General features: G+C 45.3%; 1 protein-coding gene and 1 long non-coding RNA gene across 3 annotated transcripts in view; one reads left to right on the top strand and one right to left on the bottom strand.

The window, feature by feature from the left end:
• Positions 1 to 7748: 7748 nt before the first annotated feature.
• LOC310838636 lies at positions 7749 to 9633 on the bottom strand. The gene is made up of 3 exons (XR_014561085.1): positions 9564 to 9633; positions 8754 to 8832; positions 7749 to 7853 (listed from the first exon to the last, which is right to left on the bottom strand). It is a non-coding gene; the product is annotated as an uncharacterized lncRNA (long non-coding RNA).
• A 7515-nt stretch (positions 9634 to 17148) lies between these two features.
• Positions 17149 to 23445, top strand: part of NCKIPSD (NCK interacting protein with SH3 domain) — a 94243-nt gene continuing 87946 nt past the window's right edge. The window contains exon 1 of one of the 2 annotated variants that reach the window (XM_083727170.1): positions 17149 to 17506. In XM_083727170.1, the coding sequence (XP_083583296.1) occupies positions 17336 to 17506 (171 nt within the window). In that variant the 5' untranslated portion in view covers positions 17149 to 17335. The remainder of the gene's footprint in view (positions 17507 to 23445) is intronic. The other variant, XM_083727169.1, reaches the window with a different exon arrangement.

Below are 23445 nucleotides of genomic sequence, written 5' to 3' on the forward strand. Positions count from 1 at the left end.
TTATTCTCACTGTACAGGGATTGTCTTTCCCTGCTGCTGGCTGGAGACGTTTGTTTTTGTGTTTACCCCTCGATGGAGATAAATGAATTGAATCTTGCCAGTTGAATTCCAAGAGGGGAAAAGGAAGCTAAGTAGTGACTGGCCTAAGGAACAGCACCAGTGTTTTGAAACTGCAGTGAGGAGCAGGACTGGCCTTTCCATTAAGCAGAGTAAGGCAGCTGCCTCTGCATACCCTCCGACATTTCTCCGATGAAAATAGGGATGTCCTATTCCATTATTATTAGTAGTAGTAGTATTAGTATTTTATAATTTATACCCCACCCATCTGACTGGGTTGCCTCAGCCACTCTGGCCAGCTTTCCAAAATATATAAAAACATAACAAAACATCAAGCATTAAACTTCCCTATATAGGGCTACCTTCAGATGTCTTCTAAAGGTTGTATAATTAACTTATCTCCTTGGCTCGGGGGTCGCATAACTCCATATCCTCTGACGAAAATAAGGACATCCTAAGGAAAAGAAGGCCATTTCTGGATCAAATCAGAAACTAGGATAGCTTCTGTAAATCCAGAACTGTCCTTGGACAATAGGGACACTTGGAGGGTCTGCCTCAGGTAGCAAATTCTGAGAAGTGGAAAGTGGCAAAAGAAAATGTGTGCCCTGTGGTCTGCCCTGCAGCCTCTAAGCTAAGTTGCTGCCTGAGGTTGAGGTAGTCTTTTAAACTACCTGAGATTGTCTTTTAAACTTCATTCCAGAGGTGTGAGAAGATATGTATGACAGACTCAGTCAAATCTCCACTCGTTTCTCCCGTACATCATGTGTATAGCCATCACCTCGGTCCATGGATCTACCCACCTGTTGCTTTATGTTCCACTTTTGCATAGTGGGGAGATTTGTGTTCTGCTCCGGACTCTGAAGCTGGATATGACACGTTGTCCTTAATGTCGACAGCATAGTTTTCCCATCTTTGAATCATAGAATCATAGAGTTGGAAGAGACCACAAGGGCCATCGAGTCCAACTGAGTACGAATGCAAAATGCAATTTCGCAACGCTATGAGATTTCCCCAGAAAAGAAAGCTGTGGAACTCTTAGTAGTTTAGGCTGACCCAGCACATGTGCTTGCCAGGAAGGACCTTTCCCCTGCATGATTTCCTTTCTATGGCGCATGATGTCAGGGTACCACGTTGTGCAAACATTACTGTGTGTGATCAAGCACTGAGGATGAGCTGCCTCACTGGAGAAGGGCAGTGAATCCCTCAGGCCGGCACTTAAACTTGTTTCCTCTTGTCTGAGAGATTCTCCCATTCTTTGTGTTATCAAAGTATACTTTGGTAGGGCATGTTTCTACTATCAGACCCTTTGGTCTGAGCATCTCAAAATGGCTGCTTTTTAAACCATTGTAATGCTAAGCTAGGGACCCTCAACCATTAGCTGTCAAATTAAAGTCTTCCTTGCTTTGGTGTGTGTGAAAATCTGAAGTCTAGAAGCAAAGAGGATATAGCCAGTTTTATGCTCCTATAAAACCCTGAAAGAAGCTTGAGGCCAGAGCACAAGACATTTTTTGCCTTTAAAAGTAAAATCCAAATAGCCCCCATCTAGCATGTGTATTACCATGAACTGCACAGTTCCTGCTCATTCCTATGTGGTCTATAGAGTAGAAGGCCTTGGTGTATGGAGCTCAAAGGTCAGATGGTCTCCTTCCCAGTCTGCTATTGTGCCCAACATTTGCTGCCTAAGGTTGGCTTCCTGTCCCCTTGTCTTGTGGTCTGCCTGCCTCTGAACACAACCCACCGCCTTTACGCAACATGATCCAGTCAGTATTAATGCTTCTTTCCTTGTTTCATTTGAGAAACGGGGAAGAAACACACCTTCTGTGTTTCATGTTCCTGTTCCAGCCCTGAGGGCCATTAAATCCCATCAAAGCTCCATGTACTTTTTGCTCAGTGCCATATAGAGGTGGAACAGAATAGCTTCTATAAAAAAACAACAACCATGTTTGAAGAATGGTTGCTTTGTTTGTGTCATTTCATCTGTTACGCAAGCAGTCTTAGGATTATATAAAGGTATCGAGAACATGGATGTCCATGTTTATGATACTCTGGAAAATATGGGGCATTTCAGAGAAGCTGGGTGTCAAGGGCAATAGATGCCTGCTTTCTGTGTGCAAGAAGAATCACTTTATACAGAGGGTACATAGAAAATATTACTGCCATGAACTGCAGCAGTCTGATGAGTGGTGCCTATATGATCCATGTTTGTTGCAATTTGACTATTGATTCATACTCCCTAGAAGTGCCTTTCATTTAAGAGGCTTATTAAATTGGGTTTTATATATACCATTCCCTGGGAGGGCTCTAAGCATAGGCCTGCAGCAAGGGTTTGCCTAGACCAGGGGTAGTCAACCTGGTCCCTACTGCCCACTAGTGGGTGTTGCAGGATTCCAGGTGAGCGGTAGGGGGTTCTACGGCACATGTTACTGTGGGCGGTAAGGAAACTTTACCATCAAGAAAGATGCATTAGTGGGTGGTAGGTATTAAAAGGTTGACTACCCTGGCCTAGACCAAGGGAAGAGAGGGAGTGGGAAACATATGGAAGTTAGATGGTTCTTAGGGGAACTGTGCACAACTAACCCTAACACATTTTTAGGTGGACATTCATAGTGTCTGAGGTGTACACCAAAAACTGCAAGTAGAATGGGTTGTGTCCAGATTAATGGACACAACTAACTTAGGTCCATTGATTTCAATGAGCTTATTCTGGGTGCAACTAACACTGGCTACAACTCAATGTGCAAAGTGGTCCCAGAAACTTAGCATGTATGCCTGAAGAAGGAGGAGCTGCTGATCAGCCACAGATCAGCTCCAGTTCTACTGCAAACTACCTATCACCCCCATTTCTGCATCTACAGCGGTGCAGAGATGGATAGGACAACATGTAGCCCAGCACCCACGCACCTGTCAGACCTGGAAATGAGATGCCCTCTGGGATGTGGCAGCAAAATAAAGGCTTACCTCTTGTGGCTGGAACTGAAATGGAGCCCTATGTAGGCCAGCACTTCCACTGAGTCCCTGCTGAATGTGGCATGCATGTGGGAGAAGGGGGAAGCACTCCTTCCCTGCCTAGCACCTCCTCTCTTCAAACCACCCTCCCCATGGTGCTTTCTAGGGTAGAACTAAATGACATGAAGCAAACATGGGGTTTAAAACCTCAGGTTTGTCTCCTAATGCTCATGTGGGGCTGGAGGGTGTTTGCAGGAGAATCTGTGGGAAGAAGGCGGTGCCTAATGATGATGGCCACCACTCCTTATCCAATGAAAAGAGTCTGGGAGAGGGATGCAGAGGAGAGTCAACACATGGAGGAAGGCTGAAGCATCCTCTTCTCCATTGAGTGAGATTCTCCCCCTGCCTCCACATTGCTCCTCACCTACAAGCGTGTTTGGGAAGCATGGTCACTGGTGTGACATCTATTTAGATGTTCTGCCAAGACCCAGGATCCCAGTCTGGGGTCATTCCCACCCGACTTCTAGTTTGAATCAGAGTGTGGAGAAACTTTTAAGCCAGAGGGAGGGATAGATCAGGCCACTTGCTGTTAGAAGCTGACTCACACTGAATCGGTTTGTTTTTCTATGCCACTCACCATTATTTAATCTGGCAGCGGGTTCCCAGTGTTGCAAGCAGAAGTTTTTCCCAGGTCTGCTACTTGTTATGGTTCATCTGGAATTACCAGGATTGAGCCTGGGGCATTATAGTTCCATCACACATGACCTGGGTCACAGCACTTTCTTCCCTCAGAAAAGGCTGGTGTCTCGTTGCCTAGGTGATGGGGCCTGTTTGTCAAATTAGAGGCCATGGCTCTCTTTGCATGCTTCTTGTTTGCTATGGATATACTGTCCTCACCAAGCAATAATTTATGATGTTTGCACAGCACTTGGAATTGCCTAGAAAGCTTTCCTATTGTTACCTCAACAGCCCTTGAACAAAGGTAAAGGTAAAAGGTAAAGGACCCCTGGACGGTTAAGTCCAGTTGAATTCGACTACAGTGGTACCTCAGGTTAAGAACTTAATTCATTCCAGAGGTCCGTTCTTAACCTGAAACTGTTCTTAACCTGAAGCACGAATTTAGCTAACGGGGCCTGCTGCTGCTGCAGCTGCCGCGCCACCAGAGCACAATTTCTGTTCTCATCCTGAAGCAAAGTTCTTAACCTGAAGCACTATTTCTGGGTTAGCAGAGTCTGTAACAACCTGAGGTACCACTGTATAGGGTTGCGGTGCTCATCTCTGCTTTCAGGCTGAGGGAGCTGGCGTTTCTCGACAGACAGCTTTCCGGTTCATGTGGCCAGCTCTGGTGCATGGAGCACTGTGACGAAAGCCAGAGCCAAAAGGAAAACACCTTCCCCACCCCACTACCTATTTAACTACTCACACTGGTATGCTTTCGAACTGCAAGGTTGGCAGGAGTTGGGAGAAAGAGAAGATGGGTGGGTGGATTGGAAGAAGAAGAAGAAGAAGAAGAAGAGTTTGGATTTGATATCCCGCCTTTCACTCCCTTTAAGGAGTCTCAAAGCGGCTAACATTCTCCTTTCCCTTCCTCCCCCACAACTAACACTCTGTGAGGTGAGTGGGGCTGAGAGACTTCAGAGAAGAGTGACTAGCCCAAGGTCACCCAGCAGCTGCATGTGGAGGAGCGGGGAAGCGAACCCGGTTCCCCAGATTAAGAGTCCACCACTCTTAACCACTACACCACACTGGCTCTCACTGGATTGGAACTGTCGACCCTATGATCTGCAAGCTGAAATGGGCCGGTGGTTTAGACCACAGCGCCACCCACATCCCTCTTTACCTTTAACATAAGAATGTATGAACACAAGCAAAGCCCCAGAGGCCCATCTCATTTGGCATCCTCTTCTCACAATAGCCGATCAAAATGCAGTGCCCTGGGACAAGCAAGGCATGAGAACTCCTGGCTTTGTCTTCAGTGCTGCAGGATGCGAGGGGTGTGCTCTGCATTCAGCTTGTGGCACTTGCTGCGCTGCTGTCTTCATGGAAACGTGGCGTAATTATCCGGAGTGTAAACAACAGCTGAGCACATTCCAGGGAACAAAAGGAGTTGCCTGAACACCTGGCCCCAGCAGGCACCTGTTGCTGCCATTCTGTGTACAGTATGGAGCCAAAGCTGGTGCCAAACACCAAAGCAAATTGCAGCATTATAAGGGACTGCTGGGAGGGGATGGGATAGGGCAGGCTTCCTCAACCTCAGCCCTCCAGATGTTTTGAGACTACAATTCCCATCATCCCTGACCACTGGTCCTGCTAGCCAGGGATCATGGGAGTTGTAGGCCAAAAACATCTGGAGGGCCGAGGTTGAGGAAGCCTGGGATAGGGAATCATCCTTGCAGGCTGCGCAGGGTTACTGTTTCTGCAGCCCAGAAAGAAAGTGATGTCTTTTTTACCAGAATCAGGTTCAGAATCAATAATTCCAGGCTAGATGAATTAAGGAAACTTGTGTCTGTTCAGGAGACAAGGCAGAGAGTGATAAGAGCCAAATAATTCCAAGATCCATTGCAACTCAGGTCCACTGCTGGACTGGAACTTAGGGGCATAGGTGTAGGCAGATAGAAGCTTTATATCAAGTCAACCATTGATCCATCTAATTTAGTTCTGTCAGCAAGGCTAGCCAACAGGTACTGTCAGGTTGTTCCTGCACTACAGTTCCCATCATCCCTGACCCCTGGCTGTGCTGGCTGAGGCTGATGGGAGTTGGGGTTCAGCAACATCGAGAAGGCATTGTGTTGACTACCTCTGATCACCAGGGGCTGGCAATGGCTCTCTGGGGTTTGAAGCAGGAAGTCTTGGGCCTGCCCTATCTGGAGAGATCAGGGGTTATACCTCGGGAGCCCTTTTGAGTGTGCTCTGTGGCCCAGTGCAAAGCTGGGAACAGGTTGAGAAGGCCAGTTCTATGCATGCAAGGGCCAGGAAAGGCAGTGAATGAAAGTTACTATTAAAGCTGTGAGGAGAGACAGAGGGCTGGGCAAAACTGTCCTGAACATGCAGCCACAATGTGCACTTCCTGTCTCCTATATAGACACATTTCTTTGGTCAGTGTACACAAATTGCTATCCGCATAGTATGCAGGTATGGTCTACAAAAGGGCTTTTAGAAACCCCGAACTGCAGTACTTCTAAGGCTGAAGTGTATACACAGCCTAAGTGCAGCTCCTCGTTTTTTCTTCCTCCTCCTCCTCCTCCTCCCTCCCTCCCTCTCTCTCTCTCTCTCTCTCTCTGTGTGTGTGTGTGTGTGTAGGAGAAAGAATGCATTTTGAACACAGACTTGGTGAATTGTGTCCATAATCTCTCCACTGCTACCTGCCAAAAAAGATTCCATCTGCTGAGTCATTTGTGTAGCCTTTAGGCGTTAAAAAAACACCCCAATTTGTCTGAAGAACAGAACATGCTTTGGCAGAGATATCCTTCAGCGCTTTGCTCTTTGGACCTCTTATTTCCCTTTGTTTAAAGGTAAAAAAGGTAAAGGTACCCCTGCCCGTACGGGCCAGTCTTGACAGACTCTGGGGTTGTGCGCCCATCTCACTCAAGAGGCCAGGGGCCAGCGCTGTCCGGAGACACTTCCGGGTCACGTGGCCAGCGTGACATCGCTGCTCTGGCGAGCCAGAGCCGCACACGGAAACGCCGTTTACCTTCCCGCTGGTAAGCGGTCCCTATTTATCTACTTGCACCCGTAGGTGCTTTCGAACTGCTAGGTTGGCAGGCGCTGGGACCGAGCAGCGGGAGCGCACCCCGCCACAGGGATTCGAACCGCCGACCTTTCGATCGGCAAGTCCTAGGCGCTGAGGCTTTAACCCACAGCGCCACCTGCGTCCCCTCCCTTTGTTTACAGCGTGTCTTTTTTTAGCTTCCATTTGTCAAGAGCCCTGGGCTTTTCCTCACCCTGAGAGGGACACCTTAGCTTCAGGTCACCGACACGTGACTTTCCCTACCAGCCCTTGAAGCGCAATGCTCCTTTGGTGGCTGGGCCCTTATGCCCAGGTGAGGCCTCTGTTCCTTTCCCTTCACGGCAGGAATACAACACTTGGTGTTAGTTTACCTCCATGGAGGGACAGCCAGGTAATCTGAGCGTCTTGCCAAGGTATCATTAGGCCACGCTTGTTTTCTAGCCCACACATGACATGTGGAAAACTACTCCAGTCCCATCATGCAAATTTCCCTGCTCTCAGTTCTTATTGAAACCGGCATTTGACTTTTGCCTCCTCACTTTCTGAATAATATGGAGGCAACTCTAATGGCATCAGAGCCATAGCGACAGGAATCCCCCACCCTAAGCTACTAAGGCAGAATGAAAGGCAGAATACTTTAAAAGCTAAGAGAAAACCCTATTGCACATAGTTTCTTTGACCGATCTAGTCCCTCTGTTCACTCTGGAACTGTGCCTTGGCTAATTTAAGATTAGCCATAGTGCAGCCTCAGGGGTGTGGGGGTCTTCTTACAGGGGAATTGTTAAGAGGTCATTCCTGGACTTCTTCCATATATGGCCTGCTTCTGAACCACAGCAATGGCCCCCTTTCTCGCACCATAAGAAGAACACAGAAATCTCCTTTCTACCAAGATGAGTTTTCCATTTAGCCTAGTGCTGTCTACTCTGACTGGCAGCAGCTGTCCTGGATCTCAGGCAAAGACCATTCACATTATCTGTTCCGGCCCATTTACCTGGAAGTTCCAGGAACTGAATATGAGGCCCTTTGCAAGGAATGCCATTGCACTCCCCATCTCATAAACAGCAGGCAGATGGAGCTCATAGGCTCTGGGTCCACACCACAGAAGCAGGGATGTCAGAGAATTCTGCAATAAAACAAGGGCAGATATGGAAATTGAAACAGATTGAGTGTTTGTTTGCATCCCAGAATGGAAATAAGTCAAGTGAAGACAAGTAGTATTTGCTCACATCATTGTTGTTTCTAAGCCCCCCAATGGCACATCATGGATGATATATTTTTCACATGGTTTTACATTTATATTTCTGCGGGGTATAGATGTGTGAAAATGTTCCCCGCATGGAACATTCTCATGCTCCTGAACCGAAGCGGGACTGAACTCCCTGCATATAAGCTGCTGCATGGGCAGTTCAGTCCTGCTTCCTGCAGAACACAAGTGTGCCAGCCAGTTCTGTGCAGGGTGGCACACCCAAAGCAAGCAGGATTGAATTCATGTTGTGAAGTCACATAATCATACCAATAATCATCACAACTGAAATTATGTTAAATTCAACCATAGCAGATTGCAAGGCAAATAACATGGTACTGGTCAGAAGACAAACTGCAGCGGAAAAGAAACAGCGTTGTTTATGATGAATACACATTGGAATGGAAATTGCTGCCATCTTATATTCCTGCACAGTGATATAGCTGCCATCTCCTAAAGGAAAAGAAATGCTGGGTTTACTCATTGTTGGTATATGACCATGTATCATTCTATGCAGAAATGTGACATTTCCTGCAAAATATTGTGGTCAGGCTGAGCCGTGTAGCTACATCCGATCGTAAAATAGCAGCTGAATATTGCAGCAAATGAGAAACAGGAACTACAGCAGGTCAATCGAGGCTGTGCTACTTCGCACCACCTGCAAGGATGTTACAGTGATCCTCATACCATACAAGGTGCAAGCTGGTAACACTGATCATTGGGCTTCCATTAATTAAGCGAATCTTATAAATAAAACTTGGGGGGGGGGTTGATGCTTACCCTTCTTTCTCCATTTGCAGGAAGGTGGAATATTTATTTCTCCCTATCCCGCTCGTCAGCAGAAATTCCTAGGGCAGTTCTGCATAAAAGGAAAACACACAGAAACAAAATAAATAAATAAAGCAGAACAAAATGGAACTGTAATAAAACACAAGCTCAAAAGGCAGCAAGACCTTAAGAGCCAGATTAAAACAACTGGAGAAGAGCCACAGCACAGCGGCAGAGCATCTGCTTTGCATGCACGAGGTCCCAGGTTCAATCCCCGGTATCTGCTGCCTGAAAACCTGGAGAGCCACTGCCAGCATTGTCAGTGTTGACAATACTCAGCTAGATGAAGCAATGGTCTGACTTCAGTAAAATGCAACTTCCTTTAGTCCTAACAAGAAGCAGGGACTAAAAATAAGACTGGGGAAAATAGAAAAGGACTCTCCCTGGCACTGAAAAGTCAACAAAGTATACCATAGGAAAAGCATCTCATAATTGGGGGCCACCATTGAGAAGGTCCTCTCCCTGGTACCTTGCCTTAAATCAGAGCTAGCTAGGCTGTGGCACTTCAGATGTTGCCACCCTACAGCTCCTATAATTTATGAACATTGGCCATGTTGGCTGGGGCTGATGGAAGTCCAGCATCATCTGGAGGGCCACAGGTTAGCCACACCTGGCTTAGATTTGGGGGGGGGGGGGCTTGCAAAATGTCCTTGAAATGGTGGTGCTAAATGTTCCATGACTGCCAAACTGTACTGCCAAATACTCCAGTACTGTAAGCTGCAACCCTAGACGCCGTTACCCACCGAACTAAATAGGACTTACTTTCAAGTAGACGTGTATGCGATTGTTCTGTTAGGCACCGTAGCAGGTGCATTTCAGGCCTCTATGCCGAGTTCTGAGTCATAGCTGCTGTTTTAAAGAAACATTTGTTAAACTCGTGAAACTGTTGACTATTGTCTGAATTGGATGTCTGCTAAGTCACTACAACTGTGGAGCCCTCATCGGTCACTAAAATTCCTCTCCTCTGTGAATATTACCTCCATTAAGCATCTTTTGAATGAAAGCATTAACAGTAATTGGAAAAAAACAAAACATACTGACACAGAAATCTTAAGAGAGTTTTCTCTTCTGTTCCTGTCTGGGGAGAAGGGCTCTGCATCTTCATGAGTGTTTCATCTCCCCCAGGAAGCAACGTGGAGCTGATGGGGTCTGCTCTCAGGCTGTTATTTCATCATTAGCCTAGTAGCTCCTTTGAGAAATAGTGAAGAATATGGCTGTTAAGATCAAAATTAGGCTTCTAAAATCTTGGCTGTTTTGTTAAGATGGACTTAATGCTAGGGATGGGCTCTAGATGGGAATAGAATAATGTGGGAAACTGAGGTTATTTGGGAATCAAGTGTGATGACAATAATCCCCTGAGTCAGATTCTGTAGTGTATCGTTCAGCTCTAAATTGTCCTATATATGTCCATGGCCCGTGGGCTTTGCAAGGAATGAGGCTGTCCAAAATGCTGCCTGCAGAACACTGGATTTTTTGTTTGTTTAAGCATAACAGTGTGGGATTTTTAAAAGTTAAAAGCTTCATTTAAGTTTGTTTTTTTTAATTATATGTTGGTCTGCTAAAACTAAAACACTCAGAACTTGCCAGAACTCTGGTTGTTTGTAAGTAGCTTTGGGCAAGATAAAGCAACTAACAAATTTAATAAATAATAATAAATGGTGGAAGACTTCTTTAATATAAGACAGTTTATGGAAGGAACAAACCATGCAGCAGGCTGGTGCTGCTAATGCAGAACTGCAAACTAAACTGCTCACTGCCTAAGAGTTGACTGGTATGGCAAGCCAGGAGAGCCAATACACTATGCAACAGCCAGAAAGGAAGTCTGGAAAAAAGCTGCAAAACATAAAAAAATATATGTAAACAATAAGACACAGCACTTCACCACTTCTTAATTATTTTAGGGAAGAGTCAGCCCCCTGCTCCCACCTCCATAAGGAATTCCTGAGAAATTGGATCCCCTTTGCTCCTCATATAAACAGCGCATGGACTATCTGTCTGCATGGCAGGCTTAATCCCTAGAGACGACTGCTGCCAGCCAAACCACTTACATATGTTTTGCCTGTTGTATTCCAGTCCTAAACAATTTGGCTGTGTTACATCTAAGCCCTTTGTGTGCTGGAGTATCAAGAGATCATCCCACTACTCACTCTGAAAGGGGCTGGCTGAGCTTTAGTGAGCACTTGCTTTGAGTGCTCGAAAAAGGTTTCTAGGTGCTCAAAAAGCACCCACCTCTGCCATCTCCCTCTTCCTGTAGCTCTTACCTTTTAAGGAAGGGGAAGATGGCGGTACAGTAAGTCCGCAATTTATGCACATAAAAGTTGCACAAAAGTTGTGCCCTGGGAAGGATTCCTTGAAAACATGAAAGAGCAATGCCAAAACACCATGCCCAGGTAGCATAAGCTGAGAAATGCATGTGCATGGAGCATATATTAAGGGCTGCAAAATGTCTTAGGCCAGCATGAGATCCAAACATAGATTGCTGTTTGCAAGCATCCCTGCAGATTTAAGCATATTTGTATAAATGGTAGCAGTAAAAGCTCTGCTGAATGAAGTACAATTGCCTCCGGTCTATTTTTTGGTAACTCTGCATCGTGTTTAAGTTTTTTCCACCTCTGGCAATGGCATGACAGAGACGGCTCTGGACCTTGCAGCTCCCTGATGAGCCAGAATATGATGCACCTGCTTCCTCTTTTTCCTGCCCTGGTCCTTGTTGCCCAAACAGCCATGACATTGCAATGTGTCCGTATATTTATCATGCCTCTTTTAGACATTCCCAATAACAGCTGTTATTTGGGGGGCTAACAGCAGCTCGGAGGAGAGTTTTCCTCAGGATGGTGGCATGGGGTGAAAGGGGCATACACCCCAGTCCCCACAGACCTGCTCCTGCTCATCTCATGCAGTTGCCATTTTTAAAATTAAAGAAAGTCAGTGTAGTATAATGCTGAGACTGTTGGGCTATGACCTAGAAAACTAGGGTTTGAATCCCCGCTCAGTCATGAAGCTCACTGAGGATGACCTTGGGCCAGTCACTGTCTCTCAGCCAAACCCGCTTCACAGGGTTGTTGTGAAGATAAAATGGGGAGAGGGAGAAGCATGTATGGGCTTGTTGGAGGAATGGGGCGAGTATGAATGTGAGAAAGACATACAAGATCAAGAAGATGACTTTCTCAGCTGGGTTAGGCACAGCCTGTTGGCCGGGAAACATCTAGTGTAAAAAGTCTCAACTCTTGTGTTTTCCTGGGAGATGACTGAGACCTGTTTATCAGATCCCCTCAGTCCTTTCTTGGTTTGGGGCCAGGTCACCATGACTGAGTAATCAGGCAGAATCAATGGGAATTGTCCAGTATGTATTTTGCTTACCATCAGTCAGTCCATGATTTGGCAAAATTGGCCGGGAGAGGGGGGGGGGGGGCTTGTGTAAAGTTCTTGGGGGTTCCATTTTAGTGCCATGTGCATTGGCAGGGTGTGTTCCTATGACTGGACAAATTCATTGAGAATAAGGCTCTCACTGACTACAAGCCATATTAGTGACATTCTGCCTCCACTGTTGACGGGAGTATGCTTCTGAATACCTCTTTCTGGGAATCAGAAGAAGGGAGAGTGCTGTAGCATTCAGGTTCTGCTTGTGAGCATCCCATGGGCATCTAGCTGGCCACAGTGAGAACAGGATGCTGGACCAGATGGGCCTTTGGTCTGATCCAGCAGGCTCTTCTTACAAGGAGGGAGGGAGGTAGCTGTTTATTTCTGGTCTCCTTCTGGGAAAGCTAGCTTTCACCTCATTTGTGCTTTCTTGGCCATCCTACTTTTTTGCTCACAAGACTTCTGCTTCCTAGTTTCACCCACTCTGCTCTCCACCATCCTTTCAGTCATCTACCACTAGATTTAATCCATATCTGTTTTGGGTGAAAATCTTACACACCCAAAAGCTGGCAAATTAGGCCATTGCCTGCAAAAGATCATGCCACAGCATGTTGCCACACTGTTCTAGATCTGTGCATTTTTATATTTTTTATTTTTAGCTGGTAGGGAATAAAAGTAAACCATGACTTCCGAAAGCAAAACAAAACAGTTCAAAGAAAGCAGAAGGCAGAGTTTGAGGGCTTTTCTATATTTGGTAATTTACGAAGGAATCGGATAGCGAAAGAGCTCTGTTTTGCAAGCTCCGATCGCCCTCTACTGAGCATTTGCTGAACTAAAGCTTCATGGATATTGTTAGCCACACACACACACACACACACAGAGAGAGAGAGAGAGAGAGAGAGAGAGAGAGAGAGAGAGACCAGACACACAAACACGAGAGTTATCAGCAATCTTGGAGGAACCCCAAGGTTTGCAAAAGTACAAACAACTGCCTACGAAAAAATTACAATGGGAACTCTGCAAAAGACTTATGAGGACTCTCTGAAGCCACAGAATGCTGGTTGATTTTGGTTGGGGAGGGAAGGAAGCTCAGAAAAGGAAAAACTCAGTGGGAGTGGAAATGACATGGAGTATCCAGGAAGGCGGGAATGGCTGGCTGGTTGGAATTCTCAGCAGGAGAACTCCATGCTGCAACACTTCATTGCAGATTCCACTTGTGGCAATCTAACAGTCCTTTGTCCTTGGAGCTCTGTACTTGGAGCTATAACACTCTGTGAGGACTCAAGAGCCAGCTTTCAATCTCAATTCAGAGACTGATAAGGTTACATCCATACCATACATTTAAAGCCCATTTGAAGCACCTGGCTCCCTCAAACAAATAAAATAAATCATAGCAACTGCAGTTTACCTCTCATAGATTTACAATTCTCAGCACCTTAACAAACTACACTTCACATGATTCTTTTGGAGAAGCAATGTGCTTTAAATGTGGGTATGGCTTGAATAATACATGGAAGCCTCTTTTATTTACAGGTCTAAAAAAAAAGTATCCGTGGGGCATTCATGCAGTTGGGGCTGTGGTTAGTCCTAGAATTAATTTTAATGTCTCTACTGTGACTAGGGCCTTGTTAGATACAACTCTCAATCCCCCCCCCGGTGTTTTTACTTGTGTAGCTCCTAAGCTCTGTTGGATCGTTCTGCTTTCTTGCCTCTGCCATAACTCATGAAAAAGACTGTCATAGTCAAGCCTCCTTGAAACAGTTCCTTTTATTCTCTGTTTTCCATTATCAGCCTTTCAGTCTTACTCTCTGTCCTTGTCAGGTAGCGGAGAGTGAAAGGAGATATGTGCTCCGTACAGTTCATTTTCACTGGGATTGTCATACCAATTTCAGATGCTTTAAATGAATAGAACTCTGTGTTCTGTTTAAAAAATAAAGAAAACTTGGCAAGTGACTAATATCAGTTGTGTTTTGCATGCATTTACATAGTGCAGTACCTTAATAAAGGTGCGTCTTGAAGGTGACAGTTTCTCTCGAGTATAAGGTGACTGAACATTTAAATGTTCTGAAAGCGACCACATTGCTTACGCTAGAGATGCCTGCAGGCAATACCCAGCCTCCCCTCTCATTCCCTTGTCCTCATTCATCCTCTCCCCACTTCTGGCAAGAGTTTAAGGGAGCAATCTCTGCTTTCTGCCTGGCTAGCATCACTTCCAGGATGTTAGAAAACTGTGCTGGCAGAGCCAAAAGGGAGTGTGTGAGAACTGGCACTCCGGAGCTTTTTTCAACATAATAGCCAACAACAAACAAACAAACAAGCCTTGGCCCACTACAGACTGTAAAAACAAAAACAAAAAAACACCTTTGTGTTTTTACAGTGGATTTACATCTAATTGTTCCAATTTGTTTGCAATTCCTTTACTTATTTATTTCATAAAATTGATATGCCTCTCTAATGTAAAAAAAGAAGACGTCTGCACTTGTACACAGGTTTCAGGATAAAGTGGTACCTCAGGTTAAGTACTTAATTCGTTCCAGTGGTCCGTTCTTAACCTGAAACTGTTCTTAACCTGAAGCACCACTTTAGCTAATGGGCCCTCCTGCTGCTGCCGCGCCGCCGGAGCACGATTTCTGTTCTCATCCTGAAGCAAAGTTCTTAACCTGAGGTACTATTTCTGGGTTAGCGGAGTCTGTAACCTGAAGCGTATGTAACCCGAGGTACCACTGTAGCCTTGTTGTACATAATATGCAGCTGGTGACACAGTTCAATGTACAGTATGTCTTTACATTAACCAGTGTCACTGGCAGCAGATTGTAGCTGAAAAGGAAATGGTTTTTTGCTCAAAAGCATATGAGCAAAGAGTGCAGTAAGGGTAGGTGCTGATCCCCACTGCTCCAGTATTTCTCACTAACAGTGATCCGAAAGTCAGCTTAGGACATCATCCGAGTGCTTAGATTCATCAATGTCTTCCTGCGCTGCTTTCACTGTCTGTCTCTGAGATTTCACCTTCCTGCACTAGCTTTGAAAACTTGCCACATGCTTTGCAGTGCTGTCCATATGCTAGGCATTTTTCTTTTCTCTTTACATGTTGGTTCCCGCAATACAGGCCTTGTCTCCTGCATGCTCCTTCACTAGGTGGCACATCCGATTTATAGTGATGTCCGGACTCAGGACATTGGGCATAACATTATGTTTGAGGAATGGGAAAGGTTGTGGACCACTGGGCTAAACTTTACTGCATGTAATGCTTTGAAAGAAAATATAATGAAAATGATATACAGATGGTACATGACCCCAGTTAAGCTTGCCAAAATATACCACTCGTCTGACAATAAATGTTGGAAATGTAAAGAAAATGAAGGAACATTCTTTCACCTCTGGTGGACTTGCCCTAAAGTGAAGGCCTTCTGGGAAATGATATATAATGAACTGAAAAAGGTATTTAAGTATACTTTCACTAAGAAACCAGAGGCCTTCCTTCTGGGTATTGTCGGCCAGAAGGTGTCAAAGAAGGACAGAACTTTCTTTATGTATGCAACAACGGCAGCAAGGATACTCATCGCAAAGAACTGGAAAACTCAAGATCTACCCACGCTGGAAGAATGGCAGATGCAGCTGATGGACTATATGCAGCTGGCGGAAATGACTGGCAGAATTCGAGACCTGGGAGAAGAAAGGATTGAAGAAGACTGGAAGAAATTTAAGATTTATTTACAAAATTATTGTAATTTGATGGAATGCTAAGAAGGATGCTTGATTATAAACAATTGGCCATCACTAAATTAGATGAGCATTATTAGACTATATTGTAATGATTGGTTATAAGATTACAAATAAGATGGTAATTTGCTTGAAAAATTTTATGAACAATGTAAGTGCGAGCGGATGACGCGAGGAAGTCCAAAGATGTTATGAAATTTTGTAAAGACACAAACAATGCTGTTTTTTATTTTTGTATCTCTTTTATTAAAAAAACCTAATAAAATTTTTGGAAAAAAAATAAAAAAAATATAGTGATGTCCGGACTGTTGGACAGCATGCACCTGTGTCTCTTGGGTGCCTGCTAATATTCTAATTCTTGCTTTAGAAAGTTCTGCTGACCTGCATACGTCCAGGCAGCGATGTAGTGTTAAACTGGTTTCTCGCAACAGCTGCTCATGCAAATGCTGATCTCTTGTCCCCCAAACAATTGTGAATCTGATGAGAGAGTCACCCTAAAATTACAGGTCGATGCTAGAGTCCTTAATACAGCAACATAAGCATCTGCCTTCAGCACCATGTTCCCTCATAAAGAACTTGGCAGCGTCCCACTGTTTCATTTTGTTCAGGTATACAGTATTCATCCAGTGCCTTAAAATATCTCCTCCAGAGTACTGCCAGTGATTAGGCCAAGAGACATGTCCTTCTTGCCCCTTGTCTCCAGTAAAGCAATACGACAGCTTTACTTTGTGATTTTCCTCCTCTCTCTTCAAAGCAAGAACCAGATAAGAGTTCAAACTCTTCTCTCTACTGGCTCCATGCCTGGGCTGAAACCTATGTTTGTTTTTTGGCAGTTTTTAAAAAACCTGTAAGTCACTTTGACACCCTCCATGAGTGAAAAATGAGGGTGCACAGACAAAAAATATATAAAACCACGCTATGGTTTTATATTTGCTGTAAGCCACTCAGCCAGGCTGGGGAACCCCAGCCAGATGGGTGGGGTAGAAATAATAAAATTCTTATTCTTATACAGCTACTATTTCTAATAAGAATAAGGGAAAATGCAGCGTGAGAGCATTTTAGTATAGAGGGGCGCCGGAGACGTTCCCCCAAGGCGGGGCGAGGGACGACAACTTGACCCAATAACAACAGCAGGAGCAGCAGCAGCCGCTTGAGGCGCTGTTGCTCTTTCCGCCGCCGGCCGTGCTTCCCGCCTCCCTCATAGAGCGGCAGCCCAGCAGGTGGCGCCGCAGCCCCGCGAGCCCGGCAGGGGGCGTGGCTGCGCGCTGACATCGCCGGCGAGGGTGACGCAGCCCGGGGCGGGGGCGGAGCCTGGGGAGCCGTGTTTTGCATCAGGAGCCGGCGGCAGCGGCGGAGGAGGCGGCGCTGGCACTTGACCGGAGGGTCCCCTTCGGGTCCGCTGTCCTGTAGTGTGTTTTCCCCCCACACCTCCCCGCGCCACCTTCGCGGCCGCCATGTACCGGGCCCTGTACGGCTTCCGCTCGGCCGAGCCCAGCTCCCTGGCCTTCGGCGCCGGAGAGACCTTCCTGCTGCTGGAGCGGAGCAACCAGCACTGGTGGCTGGTGACCCGGGCGGGCTCCGGGGAGACGGGCTACGTGCCGGCCTCTTACCTGCAGCGCCTACAGGTCAGGCGGGGGGCGGGGGCAGGGGGGCGAGGGAGGCGGCGGCGGCGGGGACGGCTGCCTCCAGGGGGGCGCGGAGGGGCTCCGGCCCCTTCCTCCTCCTGCTGCTGCTCCCCGTATGCCATGGGTGGAGGGTGAGCCTTGCGCCCGTGTCCCCCCCCCCTCTTCCAGGTGTGCAAAGCACAGGCACGCAGCTGGTCCTGGGGGTTTTTCCAGGCGCAGCCCATAACTTCGAGGGAAGGAGGCCAGTCCGGATCTGCCTCGCGCTCCGCTCGTGTTTACGACTGCTTCGCTCTCCCGCGCACACCTTTTTGTCGCTGCGCAGGTCCATGGGGCAGGAAGGTGGCTTCCTAGTGCCACCTATGTAGCCTGGGTGCAGCTCCGGGCACAGAAGAAGCACTTCGGGACTGTGGAAGGAAGGGGCGGAAGCGTCCCCCACCCCAGGGGGCTTTGCTGCCTTTAGAGAGCTGCTGGGCACCGGGTGAGAATGGTGCGCGCACCTTCCCCTGGAAAGTTAGGCGGCGCTGGCCTCTGGGTCTCGGCGACGCCGTGCCGCTTTGAGTTGTGTCAAGTGGCGCAGGGCCTGCTCCGAGGAGATGGGCTGCTTGGCGTGTCTCACATGGTGTGTTGACAGGCTAGGGGTCAAATGACAAGACTCGTGAGACTTGAAGGTGACTCTGGGCTAGAGAGAGTGTCTCCTTGCTAAAGGAAGCCTCACTTTACGGTGCTTCCTAGTAGTGACTGTGTCACTTAGCACCTCTCCATTTCAGGTCTTCTTCAAAGCTCTTTTGCGGATGTTTGTCCTTGGTTTGTCCCTCAGTGGCCTGGTATTGCTCTTGCGATGCACTTTAATTGACTGTGATTTCTTATAGTTGGGCCAGGCAAATGGTTAAAAATAAAAAGAATATTTTGCAAAGAACGCTTTGCAATCTTACATCAGTATCTGCTCCTAGTGTGCCAAAGGGGGGGGGCATTTCTCGTTACTTCCAAATATCAATATGTGAGATGGAAACTGATGGGGATTGGTACATAGGGAGAAATGAAAATATGCAGTCTTGCGCAAGTAGCAAGGAAGAGAAACAGGTGCAGAATGAAAGATGGGATAGTATATCAGATGAGGTGCAGCCTAAGATACTTGGCCTATACCTGCTTCTCATTGCCCAAGGGATGTGATACATGCATTTGGTCCAAATGTTCACAGCAGAAAGTCAAGCTCTAATGTGGGCACGTTCAAGGGTGAGTTGCATACAACCCAAGGTATTCACGGTATACTGTATTCAGAAATTGATCATGGGGGGGGGGGGGGAGCTAACACACACTACTTCCCTTTATCTCTAGTGTTTGCAAATCCAATGACCCGTCTTTCACACCTGATCTCCATGTGCAGAATATATAGTGCATTGGAGCTCGAGTGTATTGATGTGGATGAAATGTGAAGGCATTTGTAATGCTGAAAAGGAAAAGGAAAAGCTATGTGGCAGTTACTCCCAAAGGGAGCCTGTGTTGGATGATAGCCATTACAAAGGATTCAGAGCTCGACTAATGCATGTATTTCTTGATGTTTATGTATACATTCGTGTGTGTGTGTGTGTACGTACACACACACAAAATCAGGCAGCTGTTTAGAAAGTATCTCTGAAGCTGGCTTTCTGTGTCTACTGAGAATACTGTGACTCCTTGAATGCAGAGGAGAGCAGCAGTGGTTTCAAACCTCCTTCTAATGTGGATTATAATAGAGAGAGGCTAATAACAGGCCTGTCCAACTACTGATGAAGGGGCCAGACGGCTAAGCCTGAGCAAATGTTGTAACAATAGTGGCAGTAATTATAGCCAAGTCAGACATGTTAGCAATTATGGAAAGTGAAAGAACAGATTGCTTCAGCCCAAATAGGAATCAGAGTGATGAGTGATAACACCCTCCTCTCTAGTGTGAGGGTGTATTTACTGGAGAATTCCTAGGGACAGCATAAACATTGAAATGTGAATTTGCTTTGAAACAAACACAGCTTGGCTTAAAGCATTTAGTTCTAATGCTAGAAACTTGAACTTGTGCCTGAAGCAGCTGCATAAAGAAATCATGCTTTTATGCTTAATAGTTATAATTTACTTACTTAAGAGTCAAACTAGAGGTGATGTTTGTCACATAGTTTACTCTTGCATCGTTGATTCCCTCCCCCATATTTGGGGTGGGGGGTAGCCTCTTTTGGAACAGGCGTGGAAGAAGGGGATCATAAGTCTCTAACCCCAACCACTGTCCTAACCTCCCTCACACTTGCCATTTGCAGTGGGAGAAACACTCCCCTCTATCAATGATGGGAGGGTTCAACATACTTAATTGTAATATTTTAATGCACATATGAAGCTTTCAATTTTTTGAAAATGCAAAAATCCCCCAGTTCCCTCCCCCCAAACCCCCACAGCGCGTGTACAAGGCCCTATAATGTTCAGAATACACTTGTGTCTTAATATAGGCAATTAATTAGTGTTAAAGAAATTGTGTCTTAAAACAGGTCCATGACTCATCAGAAGCACTGGCCTTTGTGCTGTTCAGGCTTCCCTATGTTTCAGTTGCTTATTTGTGAAAAGTCCTCTTTTGCTTCATTATCTGCCTGTCTGCCAAGAGAAAAATGGGGCCAGTGTAAGGATGGTGAAGCCTTGCCCCTTCCTATTAGTGGCCCTGCCACATCCTGCCAACACACCCCTCTGTGGGCTGGATAAAGTGGATATGTGGGGTTGGAGCTGATGCAAACCAGCCTGTCTGCTGTCCCATGCTCCTTATTTACATTGATGTGGACCTAGAACTTGTAAGTCATATTAATTCATGCTCCTTACTTCACGGGTAGCATTTTATATTATGTAATATTATATTATATTATATTATATTATATTATATTATATTATATTATATTATATTATGTTGTGTGAAGAGCTCTGAAGTAAATGGGACAACCATGACTGGTTATGGGAAGTTGTGCTTTCATCATAAAATATTTTTCGGCAACTGCTTTATAATGGATATTGGTCTGGAGCCTGTCATTAATTTAATGTCCTGTCAGAATGTACCTGAAACATTTGTTTTTTCAGCCTTGCCTGGTGCATGATTATAGGTGTGTGTGCGAGAGAGTGTGCAGGGGAGCAGGGAACAGAATACATTCAAAACAGTAGACTCCACACTGACCTCTGCAAACAGCTCGATGCCAGAATTCCAGTTTTGTATCAAAAAACTGTGAAAGGATCAGACTGCATTGGGGGTGCGGTCTTCATTGAAAATGTGAGGGTGGGAGAGAACAGTATTGGGTTTTTTTAATAATCAAATTCAGCCAAACAGAAGTAGGGCATTTTGGAAATAGCTTCAAGCATTTTTAGAAATAACTGCACAAAAAAAGTTGTATGTGGTGCCTTCCATAGGGAGATGCTGAATCCCCTGAGGAGATGTTAACTCCTCTCTGCCCTTGCGTAGCATGGAGCAAAATGCCAGCCTATCCCTTGTCTATGCATGCAGTAAGAAAGGGTGCTCCAAAACTTCTTTATTTTCACAGTTGAGGATCAGTGTCTCAAACTTGTATTTAGCAAGCATTTTCTTCTTCCAGTACCTTAAAATGCATTTTGAGTCCATCTTTTGCCATCTTTTTGTCTGTATACAGAAGAAAAATAACTAGTGGACTAACTCATCCCTTTTGGTTTAGGGATACTCTGTATTGGTTTTTAAGAGGATTTGCTTTTGAGCAATCCAGAGAAGTGAACTCCCAACTGATGAGTTATGCTTTCGATGATCAGTTTCTTTCCAGGTTAAATTGCCAGCATCTATAGCACATACTCAGGGATGCGGTTGGTGCTAGAGCCTAGGGCTTGCCAATCAGAAGGTCGGCGGTTCAAATCCCTGCGACGGGGTGCGCTCCAATTGCTCGGTCCCTGCTCCTGCCAACCTAGCAGTTCGAAAGCACGTCAAAGTGCAAGTAGATAAACGGCGGGAAGGTAAACGCCGTTTCCGTGCGCTGCTCTGGTTAGCCAGAAGCAGCTTAGTCATGCTGGCCACATGACCCGGAAGCTGTACGCCGGCTCCCTCAGCCAGTAAAGCAAGATGAGCGCCGCAACCCCAGAGTCATCCGCAACTGGACCTAACCTTTATAGTACATGCTCTGTTCTTCATAACACACTATTTTCTCTTTTGTTGTGTTCAAGCACCAGAAACCTAGCTCTTCTGGTTGTTCAGTAACTTGCTGTTAATTTAGTTGTGACTTTTCCCCCCACACCAGCCTAAAGACATTTCTCCCAGGAGTTCATTCTGGTAGGTACTTACAGTGGAGTTTAGCTAGCCCAATCATAGCATCCTGTATTGTAGAATAATTAGCCGCTGATTTCAAGGATTTGCTAAGTTATCCATCTATTGATTTTCAATCAAAACAAGGTTTATTTTTTAAATTGCTGTAGCATAGCTAGGCCTGGTGAGCCCAAGGCTTCAATTGCTAGGAGACCAGGGGCGCCGACTTATAAAAAATATTGGGGGGGCCCATACCGGGGTCTTGCCCCGGGAAGTTTTCTAAATTTTAGATGAAAATTAGTGAGTTTTAAAGTTTTTTAAAAGTATTTTAGAGTCATATGATCAACATTAGAACCCCAAAAACTCGACTCTCTATAACTCCACACTCCGGGAAACTCGACAAGCCTGAAACACTTTTTGGCTTTGAAAAAAGAAACAAAACATAAACACGCACGGTATTTTCGTAAAAAGCTAATTTAATTTACAGTAACAATTATGCTTATAGACTATTACAGAGCAGTGAATATATAGCTCTGAAAAGACTGAAATGATATTTAAATAAATCCTAAACTATCATTAAAAGAATAAAACATAAAATATTGCTGTCGCACAGTAATAGCACTTTGATTAATAAGTGAAATAGCTAATTTAAGCTTACTTTGAATAAGGCTGAGGGTTCATTAAATAAAAATAATATCTCAAAGTTAATGCTTTAATACGGTTAATAAAGTTAATACAGTATGCCTAATACTGTATGTAAATACTGTAATACTGTATGTAAATAACGGGCTTTAATTGGGTCTTACACCCTAAAAATATTTAAGTATTTGAAAATAACTAATACAGTACTATAGTAATATAGAAATACAGTATTAAACTAGTACTAATATTTCGAAACTGAAAATTTAACATTCTGTATGTATTTAATGTCGCGTATTCCACGCGGCGCTTTCAGCAGAGACGCTAAGAGTTCCAGGTTTTTCCAGTACAGACTTTTTAATGTGAGTTATATACAGGCATATACAAAAGAAACAGTCCATACAGAGTACTTACAAACGAAGACTCTCCACTACAGCACAACCACACCCACTGTTAAACAGGCTTTCCTTTTAAAACAGGTGATAGCCAATCACATTAATCACACTCCTGCTGAGTCACTCTGACCCAGCAGAGTATTGCATCATCCTGTTGAAGCCTGCAGACTTATCCAGGATCCTGCGAATCCCAACACTCCTCCTTAAGTCAAAGGCTTGAGACCTAATAATTCTCTTAAGTCTCGAAATTTAGGAGCATCCAAACATTTTGTATACAAATCTGCCACATTACATTTTGTGTTACAGTGCTGTACCTTTAACAAATTTCTTTCCAAAGCATTTTTAACATTTCCGTATCTTATAGCTATATGTTTACTCTTGCTTTTAAAGTTCTGTTGGTTAGCAAGCTGTTGTGCAGCCATGTTGTCACTTAGCACAGTGATTGGCATTTCAGAAGGTATTCCAAGCTCTTTTGTTAGGCAAGCAAACCATTCTATTTGTGATACACATTCGCTTATGGCTGAGTACTCTGCTTCACAAGTACTTGTGGCAACAAATGTTTGTTTCTGGGATTTCCACTGAACCAGGGCATTTCCAATATATATGGCATAGCCAGTGGTAGACTTTCCATTTTCTCTATCCCCCCA

Source organism: Podarcis gaigeae, assembly GCF_964106915.1.
Source record: "Podarcis gaigeae genome assembly, chromosome: 2".
Classification (NCBI taxonomy): Eukaryota; Metazoa; Chordata; class Lepidosauria; order Squamata; family Lacertidae; genus Podarcis; species Podarcis gaigeae.